Below are 22,277 nucleotides of genomic sequence, written 5' to 3'. Positions count from 1 at the left end.
TACCCTGCTGTGTTCCCCACCCCCATAGCATCTTTCCCGTTCCCAGCCTTCAAAAATTGCTCACTGATTCTGACAAGCCTGTTAAGGAGCTCTTTATTGAGCTCAACAGACACATAATTGGAGTCGTGCACCTGACCAGTTCCCTTGCTGCCGGTGTCCCTTTAAAAATGGCGTCACGTTCCCTAGGTGGCAGAACCAGTGCCGACCATTGTGAACATGATCTTCAAATCGTGCTGGCCTCCATTCCCACACTTAGTGGACTTTGAAAATCTGATCCGTTAACTCTGTTTCTCTCTCCACGGATGCTGTCAGATCTGCAGAGTGTTTCCAGTATTTTCTGCTTTTTATTTCAGATTTCCAGCATCAGCAGTATTTTATTTTTGTTTCCTGTGTATTCCTTGGATCTGTGCCTTTCTCAAGGCTTGCACTGCTAAAAGATCAAGGAAACCTGCGCTCAGCGTGATGATGGCATTAATGCACCTAAATGTGCTAAAATACAAATTTCCTTAATCTTTTCAGCACAATTAAGGTATAACAATGGCATAAGTATTGAAGATGAGCAAAGTAATTAAGGACCATTGTCTGATCTCACAGATAAAGAATAGGCACTTCAGAAAATATTGGGGGATTGCTTGAACTTGTGTAACCACAAGTGTGTCAGTGCCACCAGAATAAGAAAAGGCGGGGAGATTTGGAAGTACAATAAAAAAAACTACAACAGTGTCAGCATTAATTCTGTTTTGTTTTATAACTTCATGGTATCCTTTTTCTAGAATGCATCTGATACAAATGGATTCTGTGCAGCGTTGGATGGAGGACTTGAGATTGATGGCAGAATGTGAGTGCATGTGCATACTTCAATCAAAACCTATCAGTGTGGATGGTGATGGACTCAACGAGCTTGTCATAACACCTCAGGAAAATTTACAAGACAGCTTGCAGGCACTGCTGAAGAGAGCATGGACAATCACCACAGAGCTGTCCAACATTTTCTACAATCTAGAAAAAAACAGGTGGCAACAGATCCACAGCACTGCAGTGAGGGTGAACTGTCACATCATGTCATTGATAAATGAATACAACAGTTACACTAGGAGCATTTCAACAGAGATACAGCAGGTAATGTTGATCAGATCAAATTTAGTTATGAATTAATATTCAAGAACGAAATGTAAAATTATGAAATATGATTTATTAATTCTATAACTACAGAGGTTTTTTTTAGCTATCTCATTGTTCAGTTACACTTTGAATCTCTATAATATTCTGAGGTAATGCTAACGGTTATAATGTCACAATTGTTCAAATTATAGGGACACCTGCAACACAGACAACATACAGTCTGATTTTCTAACCATAGTTGAATTTTCATAGAGAAATTGGTTTTCATTCAAAATTGTGTACCTGAGAGGGATTTGTGCAGTTTTCAACCTGCTTGCTAATTGGAGTGTCACGCTTTAATGGGATTGGTCATCTAGATGTAGCGATCACATCCTATTGTAAGTACCGACATACCAACTCTCGTGAATTTATTGCAGGAGACGCAATTTCTATAAAGTTAAGCCTCGCTCATGATTTAGAGATTTAAAAGAAATAAAGCTCAGGATATTATACTGCACTTGGCCAGCTTCATTCCCACACCAAAAGTTAAGCTTATACATCACTGATGTCCCACCACCATAATGCCTCGACTGACATCTGCACTGACCAATCAGCAACGGCTGCCCAATAAAAGATGGGACCAACTCTGTCGGGCTTTATTTCGACTTGTCCCTCCCCCACACTTTGCGATCCTTAAAGAGGCAATTCACAACATGCAATGCTCAGGATGCAACATGGATTACCGTAGTTGCAGGTTGCATGAGATCTTTTTTGTTCTTTTTTTCTGATAAACAAATGAGGGGATGTTGGGTTTTCCCCATAAAACAAAAGTGCTCTCTTTTCGAGAGAGGCATAACTAATAAAGAACTAACTATAAAACAAAAGGAAACTTATAACATTAAATATTATCACCCGTGTCCAGTTGTCTCCCAATCACTGTCATTGTAACCTTAAACTATGATGCAACTGGTGATAACAGGAAGGTATTTTAAAACATTTTTTGTAAAGCATTTTCAGATGCAGTAATATGATTTTTGTAAAGCGCTCTGACCTGTTTAAGATTAGATCAGCCATTAATGAGATCTATAAATCATCTGTCAATCTATATTGGTTTATGTCTGAAAAAAAGCAGCTCATAATTTTTATAGCAAACCTCTTGATTTTTAAGAATTTGTTTCTAGATTTATGACACAGTGGGATTGACATGTCTCTAAGCATAACAAGTGAAATTGCATTTGGAATTTTGCATTACATATCTATTTTGTATTATCCTCCGAGTGGTTGGGGTGATTAAATATTATGTTTGTATATTCATGCATATCTTAGAGTGCTTAATTCCTCTTTCTGCCCACCAACCCCATGGCAGAAGCCATTGGGTATGAATATTGATAGCGGTCAAAAGTATTGAATGGTTTAGATTATCTGATCATATTGACCAAAGAAGGTCAGATTAAGAAATTGAGAGAAGACACTAAATGTCTTTTATTATTGTTTATCTTGTTGTTCAAGAGACCAAAAGAGTTAAGAGAATAATAAAAAGGATAGTATGAACAACTTCAGAAACATCTTGGTTAGTAGTCGTATTGCCAACGAACATATCACTGAAACTTATGCATTATAGGGCATTTCTCTGCAATGTAGAACCAGTTTGTTTGAAACATCAAAGTGAATTTAATATGATTGGAGGGTGAAATTTTATTTTTTTTAGCTGCTAAAATAATTGAACAGAACTCAAACAGGTTTCCCACACATTGTGACTAATTGGTTATTAATCAATAAATTTCTAATCAACAATTGTGATTTTGGATACTCCATTATCAGGTAAATTGTCAGAATAGGAAAAGAGAAAGCTGCAGAAGTCTACTTGAGCTGTTTATGAATATTAAGAAATGTATGGCAAAATATTGCAAAGAGAACCAAGAACAAAGGTGTCACTGCGCATATGGCTTTGAACTGACAACTGAGAGACTAGAGTAATATCAGACTGAAATATCACACTTGTGCACTTTGAGTAGTCATGTTGCTAGGTTTCTTCCATTCCATTTGTTTCTGCTCTATCGTCCTTGCTTTATATCTCCATTTATTCCCTATGTTGACCACTCTGTCTTGGAAGAAGAATTTCCCCTTACCTTTACCTTTTACAAGTTTGAATCTGGGTCCTTTTTTTAACTTGTTTCAGTTTGCATTATTAAATTTCATTGGGCATTGTTCTGTCTGATTAGATAATTTGTCCAAATCATTCTATAACTTCTCAGTTGCCTTTCACTGATTCCATTGTCTTCCAAGTTTGAAATTTAACCACTTTGCATTGAGTTTCAGAATTTCTCATTTATGTAAATGGGAAACAGTGGTCCCAACACTGAGCCCTGGGGCACCCATTAAGTACTCCCCACTTCACCCACTCTAACATAACTACTGTAACAAGTACTCATTTTCTAACCTTCAGCCTGTTTTTATCCATTCCCAAATTTTAGCCTGAATTTCCACAGCTTTGAATTCAACTAATAGGTTTTTTGTGCATAACTTCTCAAAAGTCTTTTGAATGTCTAGGTAAGCCACATCACAGAGCTTTCCACAGGCCACTTAGGTTGCCACTTCTCATAAAATTCGAGGAAATTGGTTAGGTGGGATCATCTCCTCCTGAATATAAGTTGACTGCAGTTTACAAAGCTATCATTCTATGGATAGACCTCAAGTTCACGCCTGATAATTATTCCCATTATTTTAGACAGAATGGAAGTTAAGACCAAAGGGTCTATAATGCTTTTGTTTGTAATCTCACCTTTTTTAAGATAGGTATCACATTCGCCTCTGCATTTCTCAGGTCTGAAACTTTTTTTAGGAGAGGGACACATTAATAACTAATGACGCTTCCTTGTTCAAAAACAACATTTTTTACTTCCTTCTATGCAAATAAATTTAACTATTAAATGGAATCTAGGGGTACTGTTTAGTTATTGTGAACTGGGGGGATCACGACATCTCCCCCTAACCCCTCGAACGTCAGGCCAGCCACATTTGCTGGAGTTTCCAGCATCTAATTGTACTCGCAGTGCTATGGGCACCCATTGTTGGCAGGCAAATTAAGGACTCTCCTCCTGGCCCGAGAAAATCTCCCAGGTTTGTTAACCAAGGTTCCTAGCATGTGTATTTTGGCACTTAGATTGAGATGCGCCCATTTGCAGGTTCGTGAGAACACGGTTAACATATTCATTACTCACTAACATTGAAAAATACAGCTAGGAAGACAACATCATAATCATAGGTTGATGTAAAACACTTGTAGCTTGTAGATAAACATAATACAATCATGCATTTTTTTAAATTGTAAGTATGGTGCTTCCTGTAGAATTAGCACTAGAGAAAATGTGTTTCAATTCAAAGATGAGACAGGTCAGTGAATAATGTGATAAATTCTGCTCAAACCATTCAGTCATTTCAGGGAAAGGGGAGCAATGTGCAGGTTCCTTTTCATCTGTAATACATATTGTTGATTGTATGCGTCCAAACCTAATCAATCTCCTCAAAGGAGACATCTATCCTAATCAAAATTGATTGTTTCAATCCATATCTGACTGGCTGAATCATGGAACATTGTTTGTTTATATAGGTTCCTTCCCAATGTTACTTATATGAATTCATTTTGGTGACAGTTAACTCAAAATGAAGTTTCCTGTTTAATTACGTATCAAAAACCAATGTAATTGGAAAGGTGTGATTACCTTCTTATGATAAAATTAGTTTCCATGAATTTATTTTGTTTAAGGTGTATCTGGTCAGATACTGTTCATTGAGGACTATCTTCAATGTGATAGTTTTATCAATAGAAATGACTGCCTTACAATCCATGGATCCTCCAGGTCTTCAGTAATCTATTTGACTAGCTGGTTTTGTAAGGAATGCAAATTATGGGAGGTCATTTAACATAATAGACTTAGAATTAGATACTGTGGGGATAATTCTAACATGGAGAAGCATCTGGGTTTAGGCGTGGATCTTGGGTGGGAGATGTTGATGGGGGGTGTTGGGGGGGGTGGTGGGAGGTGGGTGGAATTCCAGGTTAAAGCCAGCAAAAATGCAAGCTTGTCAGAAAGTCAGCTCCAACCCACTGACTTCCATGCTTAATCAGGTGCATTAGACTGATTTCACACAACTCCCTCAGGAGAGGTGGGATGACTATTAAAGTTGGTAATAGCTTATTTGGATTTATTTTTATTCTTTCATGGGATGTGAGCATCACTAGCAAGGTAAGCATTTGTTGTCCACCCCTAATTGCCCTTGAGAATGTGGAGGTGTAGGTACACTTACAGGGCTGTTAGGGAGGGAGTTTCAGGATTTTGACAAAGTGACAATGAAGGAACGGTGATATAGTTCCAAGTCAGGATGGTGTGTGGCTTGGAGGGGAAGTCACAGGTGGTGGAGTTCCCATGTGTCTGCTGCCCTCGTCCTTCTGGGTGGTAAAGATCGTGGGTTTGGAAGGTGCTGTCGAAGGAGCCTTGGTGAGTTGCTGCATTGCATCTTGTAGATGATATACACTGCTACCACTGGGCACCGGTGGTGGATGGAGTGAATGTTTAAGGTGGTGGATGGGGTGCCGATCAAGCAGGCTGCTTTTTCCTGGATGGTGTCGAGCTTCTTGAGTGTTGTTGGAGATGCAGTCATCCAGCCAAGTGGAGAGTATTCCATCAAGGCTTGTGCCTTGTAGATGGTGGACAGGATTTGGAGAGTCAGGAGGTGAGTTACTTGCAACAGAATTCCCAGCCTCTGACCTGTTCTTGTAGCTACAATATTTATATGGCTGGTTCAGTTGAGTATCTGATCGATGGTAACCTCCCATGATGTTGCTGGTGGAACTTCAGCGATGGTAATGCCATTGAATTTCAAAGGAAGATGGTTCAATACTCTTGTGTTGGAGATGGTCATTACCTGGCACTTATATGGCATGAATGTTACTTGCCTGGCACTTATGTGGCATGAATGTTACTTGCTACTTATCAGCCCAACCTGAATGTTGTCCAGGTCTTGCTGCATGAGGGCACAGACTGCTTCAGCGGAATCTAAAACACGGGGGCACAGTCTCGGGATAAGGGGATGAACATTTAGGACTGAGATGGGGAGAAATTATTTCACTCAAAGGGTTGTGAATATTTGGAATTCTCTACCCCAGAGGGTTGTGGATGCTCCATTGTTGAATACATTTAAGGCTGGGATAGACAGATTTTTGGTCTCTCAGGGAATCAGGGGGTATAGCTGGCGAGCGGGCGGGAAAGTGGAGTTGAAGCCTAAGATAAGCCATGATAGTTTTGAATGGTAGAGCAGGCTCAATGGGCCATATGGTCTACTCCTGCTCCTATTTCTTGTGTTCAGTATCTGAGGAGTCGCAAATGGTACTGAGCACTGTGCAATCATCAGTGAACATCCCACTTCTGACCTTATGATGGAGGGAAGCTCATTGATGAAGCAGTGAAGATGTTTGGGCCTAGGACACTATCCTGAGGAACTCCTGTATCGATGTCCTGGGTCTGAGATGATTGACCTCCAACAACCACAACCATCTTCCTTTGTGCTAGGTATGACACCAACCACAGTGGAGAGTATTCCTCCCAATTCCCATTGACTTCAGTTTTGCTAGGGTTCCTTGATGTCACACTCGGTCAAATTCTGCCTTGATGTTGAGACTAGTCACTCTCACCTCACCTCTGGAATTCAGCTCTTTTGTCCATGTTTTGACCAAGGCTGTAATGTGGTCTGGAGCGGAGTGGCCCTGGTGGATCCCAAACTGAGCATCGCTGACCAGGTTATTGCTGAAGAAGTGCTGCTTGATATGACTTTCAATGACACCTTCTATCACTTTGCTGATGATTGAGAGTAGTCTTTTGGGGTGGAAATGGGCCAGATTGGATTTATCCTGCTTCTTATGTACAGGAAATGCCTGGGTAACTTTCCACATTGTTGGGTAGATGCCAGTGTTGCAGCTTTACTGGAACAGCTTGGTTAGGGCGTGGATAGTTCTGGAGCACAAGTCTTCAGTACAACAGCCGGTATGTTGTCAGGGCCCCTGGCCTTTTCTGTATTCAGCGCCTTCAGCTGTTTCTTGATATCACGCAGTGTGAATCAAATTGGCTGAAAACTGGCATCTGTGCTGTTGGGGACCTCAGGTGCAGGCCGAGGTGGATCATCCATTTGGCACTTCTGGCTGAAGATGGTTGCAAATATTTTGACACATTGTTAATTTTAATAGAACCATAGAGAAATTACAGCACAGAAGGAGGCCATTCAGCCCGTTGTGTCCGTGCTGACTGAAAAATTAGCCACTATCTAATCCCACCTTCCAGCACCTGGTCCATAGCCTTTCAGGTTACAGCACTTCAGGTGCATGTCCAGGTACGTTTTAAAAGAATTGAGGGTTTCTGCTTCCACCACTATTCCTGGCAGTGAATTCCAGTGAAAATTCCAGTGGAAAATGTTTTTCCTCGTGTCCCCTATAATCTTTCTACCAATTACCTTAAATATGTGCCCCCTGGTAATTGGCCTCTCTGCTAATGGAAACAGGTCCTTCCTGTCTACTCTTTTTAGGCCCCTCATAATTTTGTATACCTCAATTAATTCACCCCTCAGCATCCTCTGTTCTAAGGAAACAACCATAGCCTATCCAATCTTTCCTCATAGCTGCAACTTTCAAGCCCTGGCAACATTTTTGTAAATCTCCTCTGCACTCTCTCCAGAGCAACTATGTCCTTACTGTAATGTGGCGACCAGAACTGTACACAATACTCCAATTGTGGCTGAACCAGTGTTTTATATAGTCCAGCATTACATCCCTGCTTTTGTATTCTATACCTCGGCCAATAAAGGAAAGCATTCCATATGCCATCTTCACCACTTTATCTACCTGTCCTGCCACCTTTAGGGACCTGTGGACATGCACTCCAAGGTCTATCTCTTCTTCTGCCCCTCTCAATATCCTCCCGTTTATTGTGTATTCCTTCGATTTATTTGCCTTCCCAAGTGCATTACCTCACACTTCTCCAGATTGAACTCCATTTGCCACATTTCCGCCCACTCAACCAAACCGTTGATATCATTCTGGAGTCTACAGGCATCCTCTTCACTATCAACTACATGACCAATTTTTGTGCCATCAGCAAATTTCCCAATCATGCCTCCCACATTTAAGTCCAAATCATTAATATATACCACAAACAGCAAGGGACTCAACACTGAGCCTTGTGGAACGCCACTGGAAACAGCTTTCCATTGACAAAAATATCCATCGACTACTACCCTTTGCTTCCTGTCGCTAAGCCACTTTTGTATCCAAGCTGCCACACTTCCTTGTATCCCTGGGCTTTCATTTTACTAACCAGTCTGCCATGCGGACCTTGTCAAATATCTTACTAAAATCCATGTACACCACATCCACTGCACTATCCTCATCAATCCTCCTTGTTACTTCCTCAAAGAATTCAATTAAGTTAGTAAGACATGGTTCAGTTAGTAGCACTCTTAACCCTGAGTCAGAGCATTGTGGGTTCAAGTCCCACTCCAGGATTGACTATAAAAATCAAGATTGACACTCTAGTGCAATACTGAGAGACTGCTACACTTTGGAGGTGCCGTCTTCTGAATGAGATGAGTAAATAGTAATGTATATATAACAAAGAGTTATTAGTTGACCTAATCTAGACTCCTAGACTTTATCTACAATGCTCTAGCTATGCTACAACTTCTACTACAATAACATGCATCATGGTGACACTGGTCAAAATGCCCAGAAAATATTGAAAATCACCTTACCTCATGAAGTAGCACCAGGAGAACAGCAGATCTCATTGGGAGACTGCTACGAACTCCAGAGCAGCTCCACAGCCAAAGAGGACACGGACAGTCAATGAGTCAGCTGTGCAGACATTCAGACTGCACCACAGAAGCGTGGTGGTCTGCAATGAAACATCCAGGTCCAGCGATTGGGTTCTGAGTCTCAGCGCCGGGCAACGGTTGAGGATTGGGTGATAGAATTGCAAAGGGGCCATTCTTGGCTAACAGTGCACTGGGGTGAAAAAGAGTGGTTGATTAGGCGAAAAAGTGATTCGAGAGTCAGGCAGAGATGGCAGCTATTATTCAACAAGATGGTGGAGAGAAAGCATGGGAATGGTCGGAAAGTGCGGGAAAAACCCAGAAAGGGCACTGTTATGACCGAAGTGGGAGGAGTGCACCATCTTTTTTTAGTTCCACTTCTCCATAGGTCACAACATATATTTAAATGTTTACACAGTTACTGATGGGGTCAATCATAGATTCTGCTCTTTATCCAGAATAACATACACCAACCAGGGTTTCTTTAATAAACAACAAAATTATCAGTTTATTATAAAATAAGACTTAACCAGTAATGAAGCAAAGTATCAACACACAGATTAAAATATGAAAGTTCCCTTTTACCTTAGCCCCTCACACATACACACACCGGTTAACCGAAAAATAAAGAGATTTTCTCTTTAGAGCTCTGTTACAAAGAAAAGACCCAAAAAGAATACTTTGGCCAATTACCTGCTAATTCTTGAAGAAAAAGAAAAGATATGGAAACATGTCAGTTGTCCCTTTTTGGTTTTGGCACCCCAAATACGTGTAGATGGCTGTCACTGGGATCTTTCTAGAACAGTTCTTTTCAGGCAACATTGAAGATCAGTTTGGCAGGCTTTCCAGGGGAACTGTAACAACAGAGGTTTCTGGCAGGCTTTTCAGGAGAAATGCAGCATCAATTTCCCTATTTCTTACACTTGATTCTCAGGAAGTTCTCTAAGAGATTGAAGAGGATGTTGATGGTAACTGCACTCTTGGCTGGTTTTCTCCAACTGCCTTCAAAACAGTTCACACCCAAACACACTGTCCAATGCAAAATCAAAAACAATATCTCAAGAGTCAAGCCTCCTGACCCCTATAAATCTTGACCTGTCATTTCTCTGTAAACATCTCCCCCAAGTCAGAAAGCCCCTGCTGGGCATTTATCTGAAGATAGGTGACTTTCAGTAAATGTTGTTTTCAAACAAGACCTCTCAGTGTCCTTTCAATGACCCCAGTGAAAAAAATATCCATGGAATCCTTTTCAGTTTTCCCAAATAAAACAATGTCCATAATTCTAAAATACATGAGTCCTCAAAAAATACTTAACAAAAAATATAGAAGCACTGTCATAACAGCATGAACACCTCCAGTAAAGCCAGTACAATTTAAAAAGGAAGGGCAACACCCTAAAAAGTCTAACAAAGCATAAGAAATGGAATGGATTCAAAATTCAGAATGCCTGAAAGCTTCCACGATCAGGAAGGATCCAGTCAGTTACAAAATTGGTCCTGATAGAGAAAAAGATTCCTATGATTTAGGATTGCTTCCCAATTCCATACTAAATCAGAAACAGAACAAGTAAATACCCTTTTATATTCTATGGTTTCCATCGCGGACGACGTGATTGTGAGGCAAGGGATAAATGATGCTTCTGATAAATTTGAAGATGTGATACAAGCCTTTGACAAATATTTCAATTTACGCAGTAACAAAATTCTGGAAAGAACTAAATTTAACAAGCATGTCCCGAGAATAGGCGAATCTGTAGATTCTTTTATAAATGATCTGTACAGATTGGCAGAGGGATGTGAATATGCAGAATTAAAGACGGGTCTTTGGCCATGGTTCCTGTCCTGTAACAACATGGAATTCCATGTATTTGTGTGGATTTAACACAGCTTAGCACAGCAGTTGCGTGCGAGATTCATCTAATGTCTACAGTGGATGACAGCTTAGCGAAATTGTATTAGAGCACCATCTTTACCAAACACGATGGCAATAATGGGTTCTGGCAGCTACCCTTAGATGAGACCTCAAGATTACTAACCACATTTATAGCACCTTTCAGGAGGTTTTGTTTCAATCGGTTACAGTTTGGAATAACTTTCGCACCAGAGATCTTCCAAAGATCTATGTCTAACATCTTAGAAGGACTTAAAGGATGTCCTGATCCTGATACATGGGCAGATAGTAGAGGAACATGACAAAAGAGTCCGAGCAGTTCTACAATGACTTCAAGAAACAGTGCTAACTCTGAATGAAAAGTGTGAATTTTCCAATACTTCAATTCGTTTCTTGGGACACATAGCAAGCAGTAAAGGGCGGCACAGTGGCGCAGTGGTTAGCACCGCAGCCTCACAGCTCCAGCAACCCGGGTTCAATTCTGGGTACTGCCTGTGTGGAGTTTGCAAGTTCTCCCTGTGTCTGCGTGGGTTTCCTCTGGGTGCTCCGGTTTCCTCCCACAGCCAAAAGACTTGCAGGTTGATAGATAAATTGGCCATTATAAATTGCCCCTAATATAGGTAGGTGGTAGGGGAATATAGGGACAGGTGAGGATGTGGTAGGAATATGGGATTAATGTAGGATTAGTATAAATGGGTGGTTAATGGTTGGCACAGACTCGGGCCGAAGTGCCTGTTTCAGTGCTGTATCTCTAAATCTAAATCTAAAGGTATAATGGCAAATCCACAGAAGACACAAGCCATTACAAAACATTCCCTATTTCTACTTCTGTTCAGCAACTCCAAAGATTCCTGGGAATGTTGAATCAATTAGCAAAGTTTTTACCTCATTTAGCACAGGTAACAGAACCACTAAGACAACTTCTCAGAAAAGAGCAAGTGTGATGATTGAGTTCACACCAAGAACAAGCATCCCAGAAGATTAAAGATATGTTCATTTCATCAGACATTTTGGTACACTATAACCCACACTATCAACAACGGTAGTGGCAGATGCCTCCTTCAAGTGGTTAGGGGCAGTCCTTTTCCAGGAGCAACCTGATGGTTCTCGTAGGCCAATATACTATGCATCTAGAGCTTTGTTTGACACAGAGACAAGGTATGCGGTAAAGAAGAACTTGCCATCACATGGGCATGTGAGAAACATTCTGATTATATTGTCGTATTGAGAGTCATCATCAAGACAGACCATAAACCAAAGATTTCATTTAAGATTGATGAGATATGCATATGAGAAAGTCCAGGGAAAGATGCAAATGTCTGCTGATGCCCTATTAAGAGTGATGGTAGGCCATTCAACACAAGAAAACATGAATTTTGTGCATGAATAGAGTCATATTCGTAGTATACCACACAAAATTGGCCAGCAAGCATATAGAAACTGCAAGAAATTTGTCAAGCCCAAAAAAGCGATGAATATTGTATTCACATAAGGCAATATTGCACACAAGCATGGCCACAAGAATGTCCTTGTGGAAAAATAATGAAAACTTTCTTTGAATTTGGAAAATACTTCACAATTATCGATGATTTGCTAGTTTATAATGACAGACTAGTCATTCCTAGTTCACTGAGATTGGATATCTTAGAATGTCTACATCAAGGCCATATGGGAATAATGAAGTGCAGATTAAGGGCACAATCATCAATGTGGTGGCCAGGAATATCCAAAGACACCAAGAATCTGATCTAGAACTGTCAAATCTGTGCAATACAAAGACCAGAATGGCATGAACCTCTGTTAACTACACAATTTCCAAACAGACCTTGGCAATGTCTAGGTATGGATTTATTCATGTTCAATGGAGAGTCCCACATTTCAACATCTCACAAGTTCACCACAGTATCCACAGTTGAATGGTGAAGTGAAAAGCATAAAGTCCTATGGAGAAGAATGAAGATCTTCCAACTTCAAAATCCTGGAACTCCCTTCCTAACAGCACTGTAGGTATACCTAACCCACATGGTCTGCAGCCATTCAAGAAGGCAGCTCACCACCACCTTCTCAAGGGCAATTCGGGATGGGCAATAAATGCTGGCTTAGCCAGTGATGCCCACATCCCATGAATTAATTTAAAAAAACTCTTATAGAAGGCAACAAACTCAAAATTACAACAAAAGATTTTGAGTCAGAGACTTATTGAAACTGAATGAAGGTCAAAGAGTTTGGATATAAGATCTAGAAAGGGAAGGTACTGTAATCCACAGAGATGAAAACTACCAGAGATCGTATGTGGTACACATAACTGAAGGAAACATATGTCGAAACAAGAGAAACATTATCCCTATTTCCCAGAAGCAACAGTCAATCATTCATTTGGAAACCCAGATGAAGTTGGACAAACACAAAGCAAACAGAATAATATAATCCTTAATAGAAATAGTCAGCGATCCAGAGGAAGACAACTGATCATCCCACTCAGACTAGAACAAGATCGGGGAGAGTTGTGAAACCTCCGAACAGACTAAATTTGTGAAGTCAGAGACTTGGGGGAGAAAGGGTAGTAGGTTAAGTCAAGAATGTATATATGTTTAAGAAAATGTTGGATAAAGACTTGGGGGGCAATGTAGTATAAGGACATGTAAGGGTTAATGTTGGAGACAGTGAGAGCAACCCCTCCCATTGTAGCGATCATGATATAATAGTCACATGATAATGGGCTTTTGGAAGAAGAGAGTAGCACACAAACGATGATAGCTAAGGAGGTTTGAGGAGAGTGTAAATAGTAACGCATATGTAATAAAGAGTCATTAGTTGATCTAATCTAGACTCCTAGACTTTATCTACAACACCCTAGCTTCCCTACAACTACTACAACAACAATACGCAGCAGTGCATGGTAAGCATCAGTCTTGTGACAGTGCACCCTCAGAAAGAATCAGCTCCTTGTCGTCTACGAGGTCCGTGGACTCCTGCTGCATGCATGAAGCTACTGTCAGAGAGAAAAATATGAATTACTACTGGGAAGGTAAGAATGTTGCAAATTATCATTTTGAAGCTGATCATATTTTAGTTGCTGCTGAAATCAAGCCAACATGACTGAGTGTTGTATCACATGCATGTGCATTGTATTTCATTCTGTTAGCACGCAGCTTGGAAGTCCCATCTCCCCATCTCCGATGGTTAGGGATACCAAGATGCCACTGATCTCTAGTGCTTTCTCCTCTGTAGTAGTTAGCTGTGAAATCCTTTGAGTTCTGTGCTCTCTTCTCCTGCAATGGGGAAACGAGCAGACTTATGAGTGCCTATAATGGAATGTATTCACCCAATAGATGCAGTGAGGGACAAGCATCAAATTGCATAAAGGATGAAGGTGAATGGCAGTGGTGAATGGACAGATGGGGATGTGAAGAAGAGCATGGAAAGTTAAGTAAGTGCAAGGAGTGATTTGATAGAGTAGATTTAACAAGGCAGAGTGGTGGGGTTTTGGTAGTGATGCACACAGCAGGAAGCAGGTGAATGTGTAACTGTACTCGCCTTTTCTGACCTGGTTAGGGCATTAAAGCACTTTCTGCACTGAATCCAGGAGTGTGGCACATTGCTGCTGACCTTCTGGGCCACCTCTGGCTCTTTTTCAATGGCAGCAGCAGATTTCCTACTTCCTCTGCTGGGGAAGGGTATCTCTCTCTGGCTCTTCACTGTTCGCTAGCAGTACATAAAGGGACACGTAGCCTTTGACCATCCTGAAACCATTGACAAAGATCTTCCTGTCTTGTTTCCAACTCCCAATTCCTCCAAATTCCATTTTGGATTGACTGTTTAATACTGGAGTTGAGATTGCATCATGCAGGTTCTCACCATGTGTGCTGCCAAATGCCAAAGCAAGAAGTAAAATGATAATGAGCTGCCTGCATTAAAAATGTCACTGTCAGGCACGCTGAACTTACTTTCGGATTTCCCATGTGATATTGGACGCTCTTACTCCGACTGTGCCTCAATGTTATTATTGGGGCTTGTTTTTTCTAAAGCCAAGTTGAGGAGTTTCTGCTAGAATTGTAAATGTTGGCCACAAAATTCGACTTTGTAGCTCCCTTGTTTCAGCGCTCCGGGTGCTGTTTTAGAACCAAAATGGCAACCATGCTGTGCATGCACACTTCCGGTGCAGCACACACCGCGCCATTTTCATGAGTGCGTTAGCACGGAAGTATGCAGAGTAGGCATGGAATGCTCATTTGATGCCAGCACTGCCATTTTTTAATCTTGCTGCTTTAGCTAACACCTCTTAAATACTCACAGCCGAACATACATCAGCAACAGGAAGAACTCTTTAAAGGGATCATCAAATACTTGTAGGTTACTTGCTGATAGAGCCAGTAAAAATCAGTCTGTAAGTTTTCTAGTGCTATTTAAAGTGGTGAAGTCAACAGGGAATGGTTCTGCACCTGGAGAATGCCATGATTCTGACTTCAAGGATGCTGGTCAGACTGCTTGCTCCCAGTCATGAGTGCTGTAGTTCCAAACCCCTTGGACTAGAGCATGAAAGGGAGGTTGAGCAGAGGCTGCATTGAAGAGGACAAGCGGCTCACAGAATGAGAAGGAGTAGAAGGGTTCTGAGCAGGAAGCCTAATTCACCTAGGGTTTTACCTCAATCTAAACCAGGAACAGTATGTGCCATCTTCATTTTACAAAGGGAAATCTATCATTCCTTGCAGGCAGAACTGCAATCTCAGAGCAGTGCAAGGACAGTCCTGCCAATCGCTGTGAAGGTGATTGTGGCCATGAATCTCTTCTTGTTGGAATCCTTCTAGGCTGCATGGAGCAGGCGTCATCTCTAACATCTCCAGTTCGCTGTCCACTGCTGCATAAGGGAGTGACTGACTCTCTTTATGCCAGAAGAGGGGAGTACATTGCATTCTTTCTGACCAAGATAGCAGGCTTCCTCATGGTGTAGTGTGCTATTGACTGCACACATATGGCTTTGAGGCTGCCACATCTAAGTGCAAAGTTGTACCACCACTGCTTGACCACAATGCTTAGATAAAAGGCACCAAAGAATGATCATTTGAAATTAGTTGTATCAAACAACTCATCCAATATTTCATACAAAAGTCAACTGCTCATCCTTGTGCATTCCCTTAGTGCCTGTCTTGCAGGTGCTTTTGCCTGGCCTAATGCTGCTGCGTAGTGCTACCCCAGTGGCTGCAGCATGGCTGCTGACTTTCAACGTGGGAGACTGCAGATGGCCTTAGAGGATGATCTCAAGCAGCTCTGGGCCTAGAAGGCCTGGCATCAGACTGTACCACCTCAGCATGGGCAGCACCAGTCTGGGCTGGGTGGCTGACAGGCAACAGCAAGGACACTGGAGAAGGGGCAGTGGTGGGAAGACAAATGCTGTCATCTTGAGAGGGAACAGCAGGCTTGTGCTCCATGGAGTCACTGCCACTCCCCCAGGATGGCACCTCAGCAATCCTAGTTATCTGTTGGAGGATAGAATGTTGGACTTCCGTGAGACCCTGCAGGCCTTTGTGAACTGATATCTGCAGCTATGATGGCAGCAGTCTGAGCCTTTATGGCAGAAAGCTGGCCTTGCATGACCTCAGTCTGAGCTTCTACTCCTTCATGTTCCTCGACAGTGATAGGCTCTTTGGTAGGCCGCATAATGTGCCAATCATTTCATTGTGCATGTCCATCAGCCTTCTTCTGAACTCCATCCCATTGAAGTCCTCGTCTTGAGTATTCTGCAGCAGAACATATGTGCAGCCTTGCTTTCCGGGCAGCTGGCATCTTTGTGATTCTGTCCTTCTGCCCTGGTTATAGCCCACGTGTCCGGTGACTCACCAGGCTGTACTTTATGGGCTCCCCATGACAGGGTCGGAGGTCAGGGGCCCATAGAATTACAAGGGAGGCGGGGGCTGGAGAGCCCGTTACCTCCCCATCGCCAAGCAATTCTGTTGGCAGCGGGATAGGCCGATAACGGCCTTCCCTCCCAGAAGCCAATTGAGGCCCTTAAGTGGCCTATTACTGGCCACTTAAGGGCCTTTCTCTCCCACTGCTGGGATTTAACCAGCAGCAGTGGTTGTCGCCGCCATGTGGGGAGGTTGCCGAGTAATTCGAGGCGCCCTCCCTGTGGGCTTAGCGGAGGTCTCTCTGTGGGAAATCTGTGGTCCACAGAGGACCCTCACTGGGGAAAAACTCCATCCTTCCTGGGCTTCCTCCCCCTACACTACACGTCCACCCACTCCACTACACCCGCCCCCCTCGTCAGGGCCTTCTGGACTGGCCCCAGTGACTCCGTCTCATTTATTTGGATTCTATGTCACTAGCACTGGGCCTGGGTCCAAGACCTCTGCAGTACTGGCGGTGGCCACTGCTCCCAGTAACGCTGCTGATACTGCTGAGCTGCTGGCTCTGTGATTGGCTAGCAGCTCTTGGAGGTGGGATCCCCGTTTTACAGGGATGGGGATCCTGGCACCAGCCACTTAAGTGCCGAACAACACAAGATCGTGCCTGGGGCGGGGAGGCTCGGAAAGGCTGAGGAGGGGCTCCCCCAGCCTTCTCGGCCTGGCACCAGCAGCCCCACCGGTGCCACAAAATCCAGCCCGTCATGTGCAGATCCTGCTTCTACGTTACCCTCAAAAGAATGCACAGCGTCAGTATCTGAGCTGGTGACTATGAGTATGAAATCGAGTGATCTTGTTTCATCAACATTATTTTCCTGCTTCTCTTGCACTTCAAGCTCCTGTGCCACTGCCTGGCCAGGGGACAGTTCTTGAGTATCTGAAAGGAGAAAGGATTGTGGTGAGGGAAGGGGGTGAAAGCAAGAGGTGCATGCTTACATCACCTGTAGCCTGTATATCAGAAGAGATTGTGGGATGATGGGGAAGTGGAATGTGAGAAGGTGGATTAGTGAGAACACACCATCATCTTCTGTGGTTTCAGCCTGACCGCTGACCACGGCCTTAGTCATGGCCACTCCAATGATTGCGAGCACCACCTCCTCCAAGGGGTGAGGACGTGTAGCCACGGCTGTCCTCCACTGTTTAGGTGTTGCTGTCTGCAGTTATGTGCCATCTTGTCCTGCGAGAGAGAGGGAAGTGTGTCAGTGAGTGTGTTGCAATATGTTTGGGTGATGTACCTACCATAGTTGAATAGTTGGCACTGTGTTCAAGCTGAGAGATGTAGGTGTGCAACTTGCAGCAGTGCTAATTGTGTGATGATGAGGTGAAGCTGTGAATGCTAGGTGCTTGATAGAGAATGCTGGTAGGCGAATGAAGTGGGTGTGGTGAATTGAGCAGTGTGTGAGAATAGTGGTTCATTTGGAAGACAAAGGCATTTGAAGATGCATTCGCTGACCTTGACCATTCATGTGAGGTCATTAAACTTCTTCCTGCATTGCATTCAGGTCCTCAGGGCAAGACTGCTTGCATTGACAGCAATGGCTCGCTCTGTTATGTCATGATTATACGTATGGGCTTTTGAGTATTAGAGATTATATGTTACTTGGAAGTGAAACTGAAAGGAATTCAGTGTTTTGGGGAAAATACCTGACCTTGGGGTTGTTGTAAGGCCAGATAGGCAATGCTGCTGTAGTGAACAGAAGTCTTTTTATTAAAGCTTTTTAAATCTTTGTTAAAGTTAAACTGTGACTTAAGTGTGATTCTTCAGCCTGACATGTGATATTGGTAATGAGGTTATAAAGACAAACAATACAGAGGTAAATTTGGAGATATTTAGGATCGTATCATGGCATTTGCTGGAGCTGATCTGTCCGCAGTCTGGGGAATTGAGCCATTTGATCCGATGGATGATACCAGTACCATCAGTGTGAAATGAAAAGCATGGCTGGAGGAGTTTGAAGTGTATACTGACTGTCGCAGTTTTGTTTTTGGACGGGGTGACAGAGGTGCAGAAAGCACAGCGACGGGCCTTATTGCTGTTCAATGCGGGTGCGTTGGTGAGAGAGACTTTCAAGACATTGCCTGACATGGAGAAAAGGCAGATTATGAATGCACAGTGAAAGCTTTGAAGGACCATTATGTGGTGACACCAAATGTCACATTCCAAAGGCAAGTTTTCCTTCAAATGAGACCGAAAGAGGGGGAAACAGTAGCCCAATTTGTGACTCATTTGAGGCAGGCGTCAGATGGATGTAATTATGTTGCGACGGATCTGAATAATCAGATAATGGATCAGATGGTCCAACATTGCAAGTTGGATAAGTTGAGGAGTAGGCTGCTGGAAAGAGGAGGTGACTTAACGCTGGATACATTTTGAAAATAGCGGCTGCATTGGAAGCAGTGGATGGACAAGCTCACAGCATGAAACTTGGTCCCATTTCCACCATGATAAAATCTGAGATTAATCGAGTGATGCAATGGAATCCAGGTATGCGTAGATGTAAACAGCGAAAGCCTGAGAGAGTGTGTTTCAGATGTGGCAACTTGGGGCACTATGAAAGAGATGATTGCTGCCTTGCCTAGGGAAAGATAAACAGAAAATGTGGGGGCAGAGACCATTTTGCCAAGAAGTGCAGATGCAAAACTGAACAAGTGAGAAGCCTGGCAAACCATGTGAAAGAAAGAGAGATGGAAGTAATGCAAGTGTCAGACGAGTTGAAGAAGTTGCAGTGAGTGAGGACATGAATAGCAATTGTGGATACATGTTTTCTGTCAATGGAAGCAACCGTGAGAAAGTTCCAGTGATTGTTGGGGGTGTTGAAGTGAACATTATTATAGATTCAGGCAGTGACAGTAATAGCCTCAGCAGAGCACTGTGGGAGGAACCGAATGTTAATTGTGTGATTATATGTGTTAATTGTGTGATTATATGCAGGTGAAGGGAGTTAATTGGGGTTTTAGTTGAGCACTTAAAAGCAGATACTCACTGGGACTTGGTGAGGGATTTATATGAAGAGCTACATGTTTGTTATCCTTTTAGTCTGCACAATAAATGTGAAACTGAGTAAATATAGGCTCAGCCTTATCCAACAAACTTTGTGGAGTTCAGCATGGTAGCAGAGGATGGCTGCCTAAAGCTGAAGGTTGGAAAATAGGAATTTTTTTTTGGATAGAAAACTGAAGTCTCAAGGGCCATTGTGAAAAATATGGCAGAAAGCAAGTGCAAATTGTCAAGGTGTGGTTACCCTCTGGTGTTTTTAGAGTCTGAACCATATGACCAGTGGTAGAATGAAATGGATATGTGGACAAGGGTTACATTTCTACCAAAAAGGAAACAAGGTATGGCCTTGGTGTTGTCACTTCCTACCAAAAGTAAAATCAGAAGTAAAGTGTTTTCTGAACTGAATGCTTGTCAGTTGGATACTGGTGAAGGGTTGGATCTTCTGTAAGAATTCTTGGCTGAAATTTACAAGAAAGATGACCTATTGAATGTGTATGAGGCATGGTTAGCCTTTGATAGATTTCGGAAAACAGATGATTATTCAATGGAGGAATATATCATGGACTTTAACAGACTGTATAAAAGATTGAGGAAATTCAGTTTGGAGATCCTTGGTTCAGTGCTAGCATTTAAATTGCTAGATTGTGCTAGAGTGTCGCATATGCTCAGACTCCTGATTCTAACTGGGGTTTGGTTCTTGGACCAAGACTCCCTGTTGGACCAACTATCCACGGCCTTAACAAAATTCCTAGGGAAACAGTCATTTCATGCAGTCCTCGTAGAGCAAGTGGGACACTCTGTAGTGACACAAAGAATGGAGGACTCAATGTTTACAAGATTTAGAAATAATCCAGGTACTGGAAGCAGGCCTAAGTGCAATGGAAGAGTTAAAGACAGGAGGAATGGATGAAAGCACCTTTAACAGGTCTGAATATTACAGTGGAAGACAAGGTTGGAACAGCAATCAAAGGCGAATGAATCCCAGGAATGCCCAAGGAACAGTTAATAGGTGGTTCAGATGTGGCTCAAAGTACCATTATGCAATGAACTGCCCTAATCGGAGGGGCAGAGTCTTCAAAATAACACATGACGTGGAAAATTCTGAGGCAGAAGAGGAAAATACTGATGGATCTGAAGGAATTGTACTAGTCACAAGGAGTTTCAGTCCTGAGATGAATGTAATGGTTTCTGATTTGTGCAGTACTGGATAGTGCTTGTACATCGACAGTATGTGGAACTGATTTGTTCCAGTGTTATCTGGATTCACTCAGTAGTGAGGATCGATGCAAGGTTAAGGAGTATAAAAGTACTAGCAGCTTTAGGTTTGGTAATGACAACACCTTGAAGTCACTGAAGAGAGTAGTAATTCCATGAAAATAGAGTCTTACAGCACAGAAACAGGCCCTTCGACCCATCGTGTCTGTGCCGGCCATCAAGCACCTACCAATCCTAATCCCATTTTCCATCACTTGGCCCATAGCCTTTAATGCTATAGTATTTCAAGTGCTCCTCTAAATACGACTTAAATGTCGTGAGTGTTCCTGCCTCTGCCACCCCTTCAGGCAGTGTGTTCCAGATTCCAACCACCCTCTGCATGAAAACATTTCTCCTCAAATTCCCTCTAAACCTCCTACCCCTTACCTTAAATCTATGCCCCCTGGTTATTGACACCTCTGCTGAGGGAAAAGGTTTCTTCCTATCCAATCTATCAATACCCCTCAGAACTTTGAATACCTCAATCATGTCCCCCCTCAGCCTTCTCTGCTCTAAGGAAAACAACCCTAGCCTTTTCAGTCTTTCTTCATTGCTGAAATGCTCCAGGCCAGGCAACATCCTGGTGAATCTCCTCTGCACCCTCTCCAGTGCAATCACATCCTTCCTATAGTTTGGTGCTCAGAACTGTACACAGAACTCCAGCTGTGACCTAACTTGCGTTTTATACAGCTCCATTATAACCTCCCTGCTCTTGTATTCTATGCCTCGGCTAATAAAGGCAAGTATCCCATAAGCCTTCCTAACGGGGCGGCACAGTGGCGCAGTGGTTAGCACTGCAGCCTCACAGCTCCAGGGGCTCGGGTTCAATTCTGGGTACTGACTGTGCGGTGTTTGCAAGTTCTCCTTGTGACCGTGTGGGTTTTTGCCGGGTGCTCCGGTTTCCTCCCACAGCCAAAGACTTGCAGGTGATAGGTAAATTGGCCATTGTAAATTGCCCCTAGTGTAGGTAGGTGGTAGGGAATATGGGATTACTGTAGGGTTAGTATAAATGGGTGGTTGTTGGTCAGCACAGACTCGGTGGGCCGAAGGGCCTGTTTCAGTGCTGTATCTCTAAATAAAATAAAAATAAACCACCTTATCTACCTGTGCTGCTGCCTTCAGTGATCTGTGACCAAGTCCCTCTGACCTTTTGTACTTCCTAGGGTCCTACCATCTATTATATATTCCCTTGCCTTGTTAGTCCTCCCAAAATGTATCACCTCACACTTCTCAGGATTAAATTCCATTTGCCGTTGCTCGTCCCATCTTACCAGCCC

At 42.8% G+C, this 22,277-nt stretch overlaps 1 protein-coding gene across 1 annotated transcript in view; it reads left to right on the top strand.

The window, feature by feature from the left end:
• Nucleotides 1-774: 774 nt before the first annotated feature.
• The window catches only part of LOC137377309 (protein inscuteable homolog), a 358,743-nt gene continuing 337,240 nt past the window's right edge, over nt 775-22,277 (top strand). Inside the window, exon 1 of the mRNA XM_068046873.1 lies at nt 775-1,119. Within this exon, the coding sequence (XP_067902974.1) occupies nt 775-1,119 (345 nt within the window). The remainder of the gene's footprint in view (nt 1,120-22,277) is intronic.

This window comes from Heterodontus francisci, chromosome 14 (assembly GCF_036365525.1).
Source record: "Heterodontus francisci isolate sHetFra1 chromosome 14, sHetFra1.hap1, whole genome shotgun sequence".
NCBI classification, from domain to species: Eukaryota; Metazoa; Chordata; class Chondrichthyes; order Heterodontiformes; family Heterodontidae; genus Heterodontus; species Heterodontus francisci.
The sequence above is the reverse complement of the archived record's forward strand: the minus strand, read 5'-3'. Positions and strand labels throughout refer to the sequence as shown.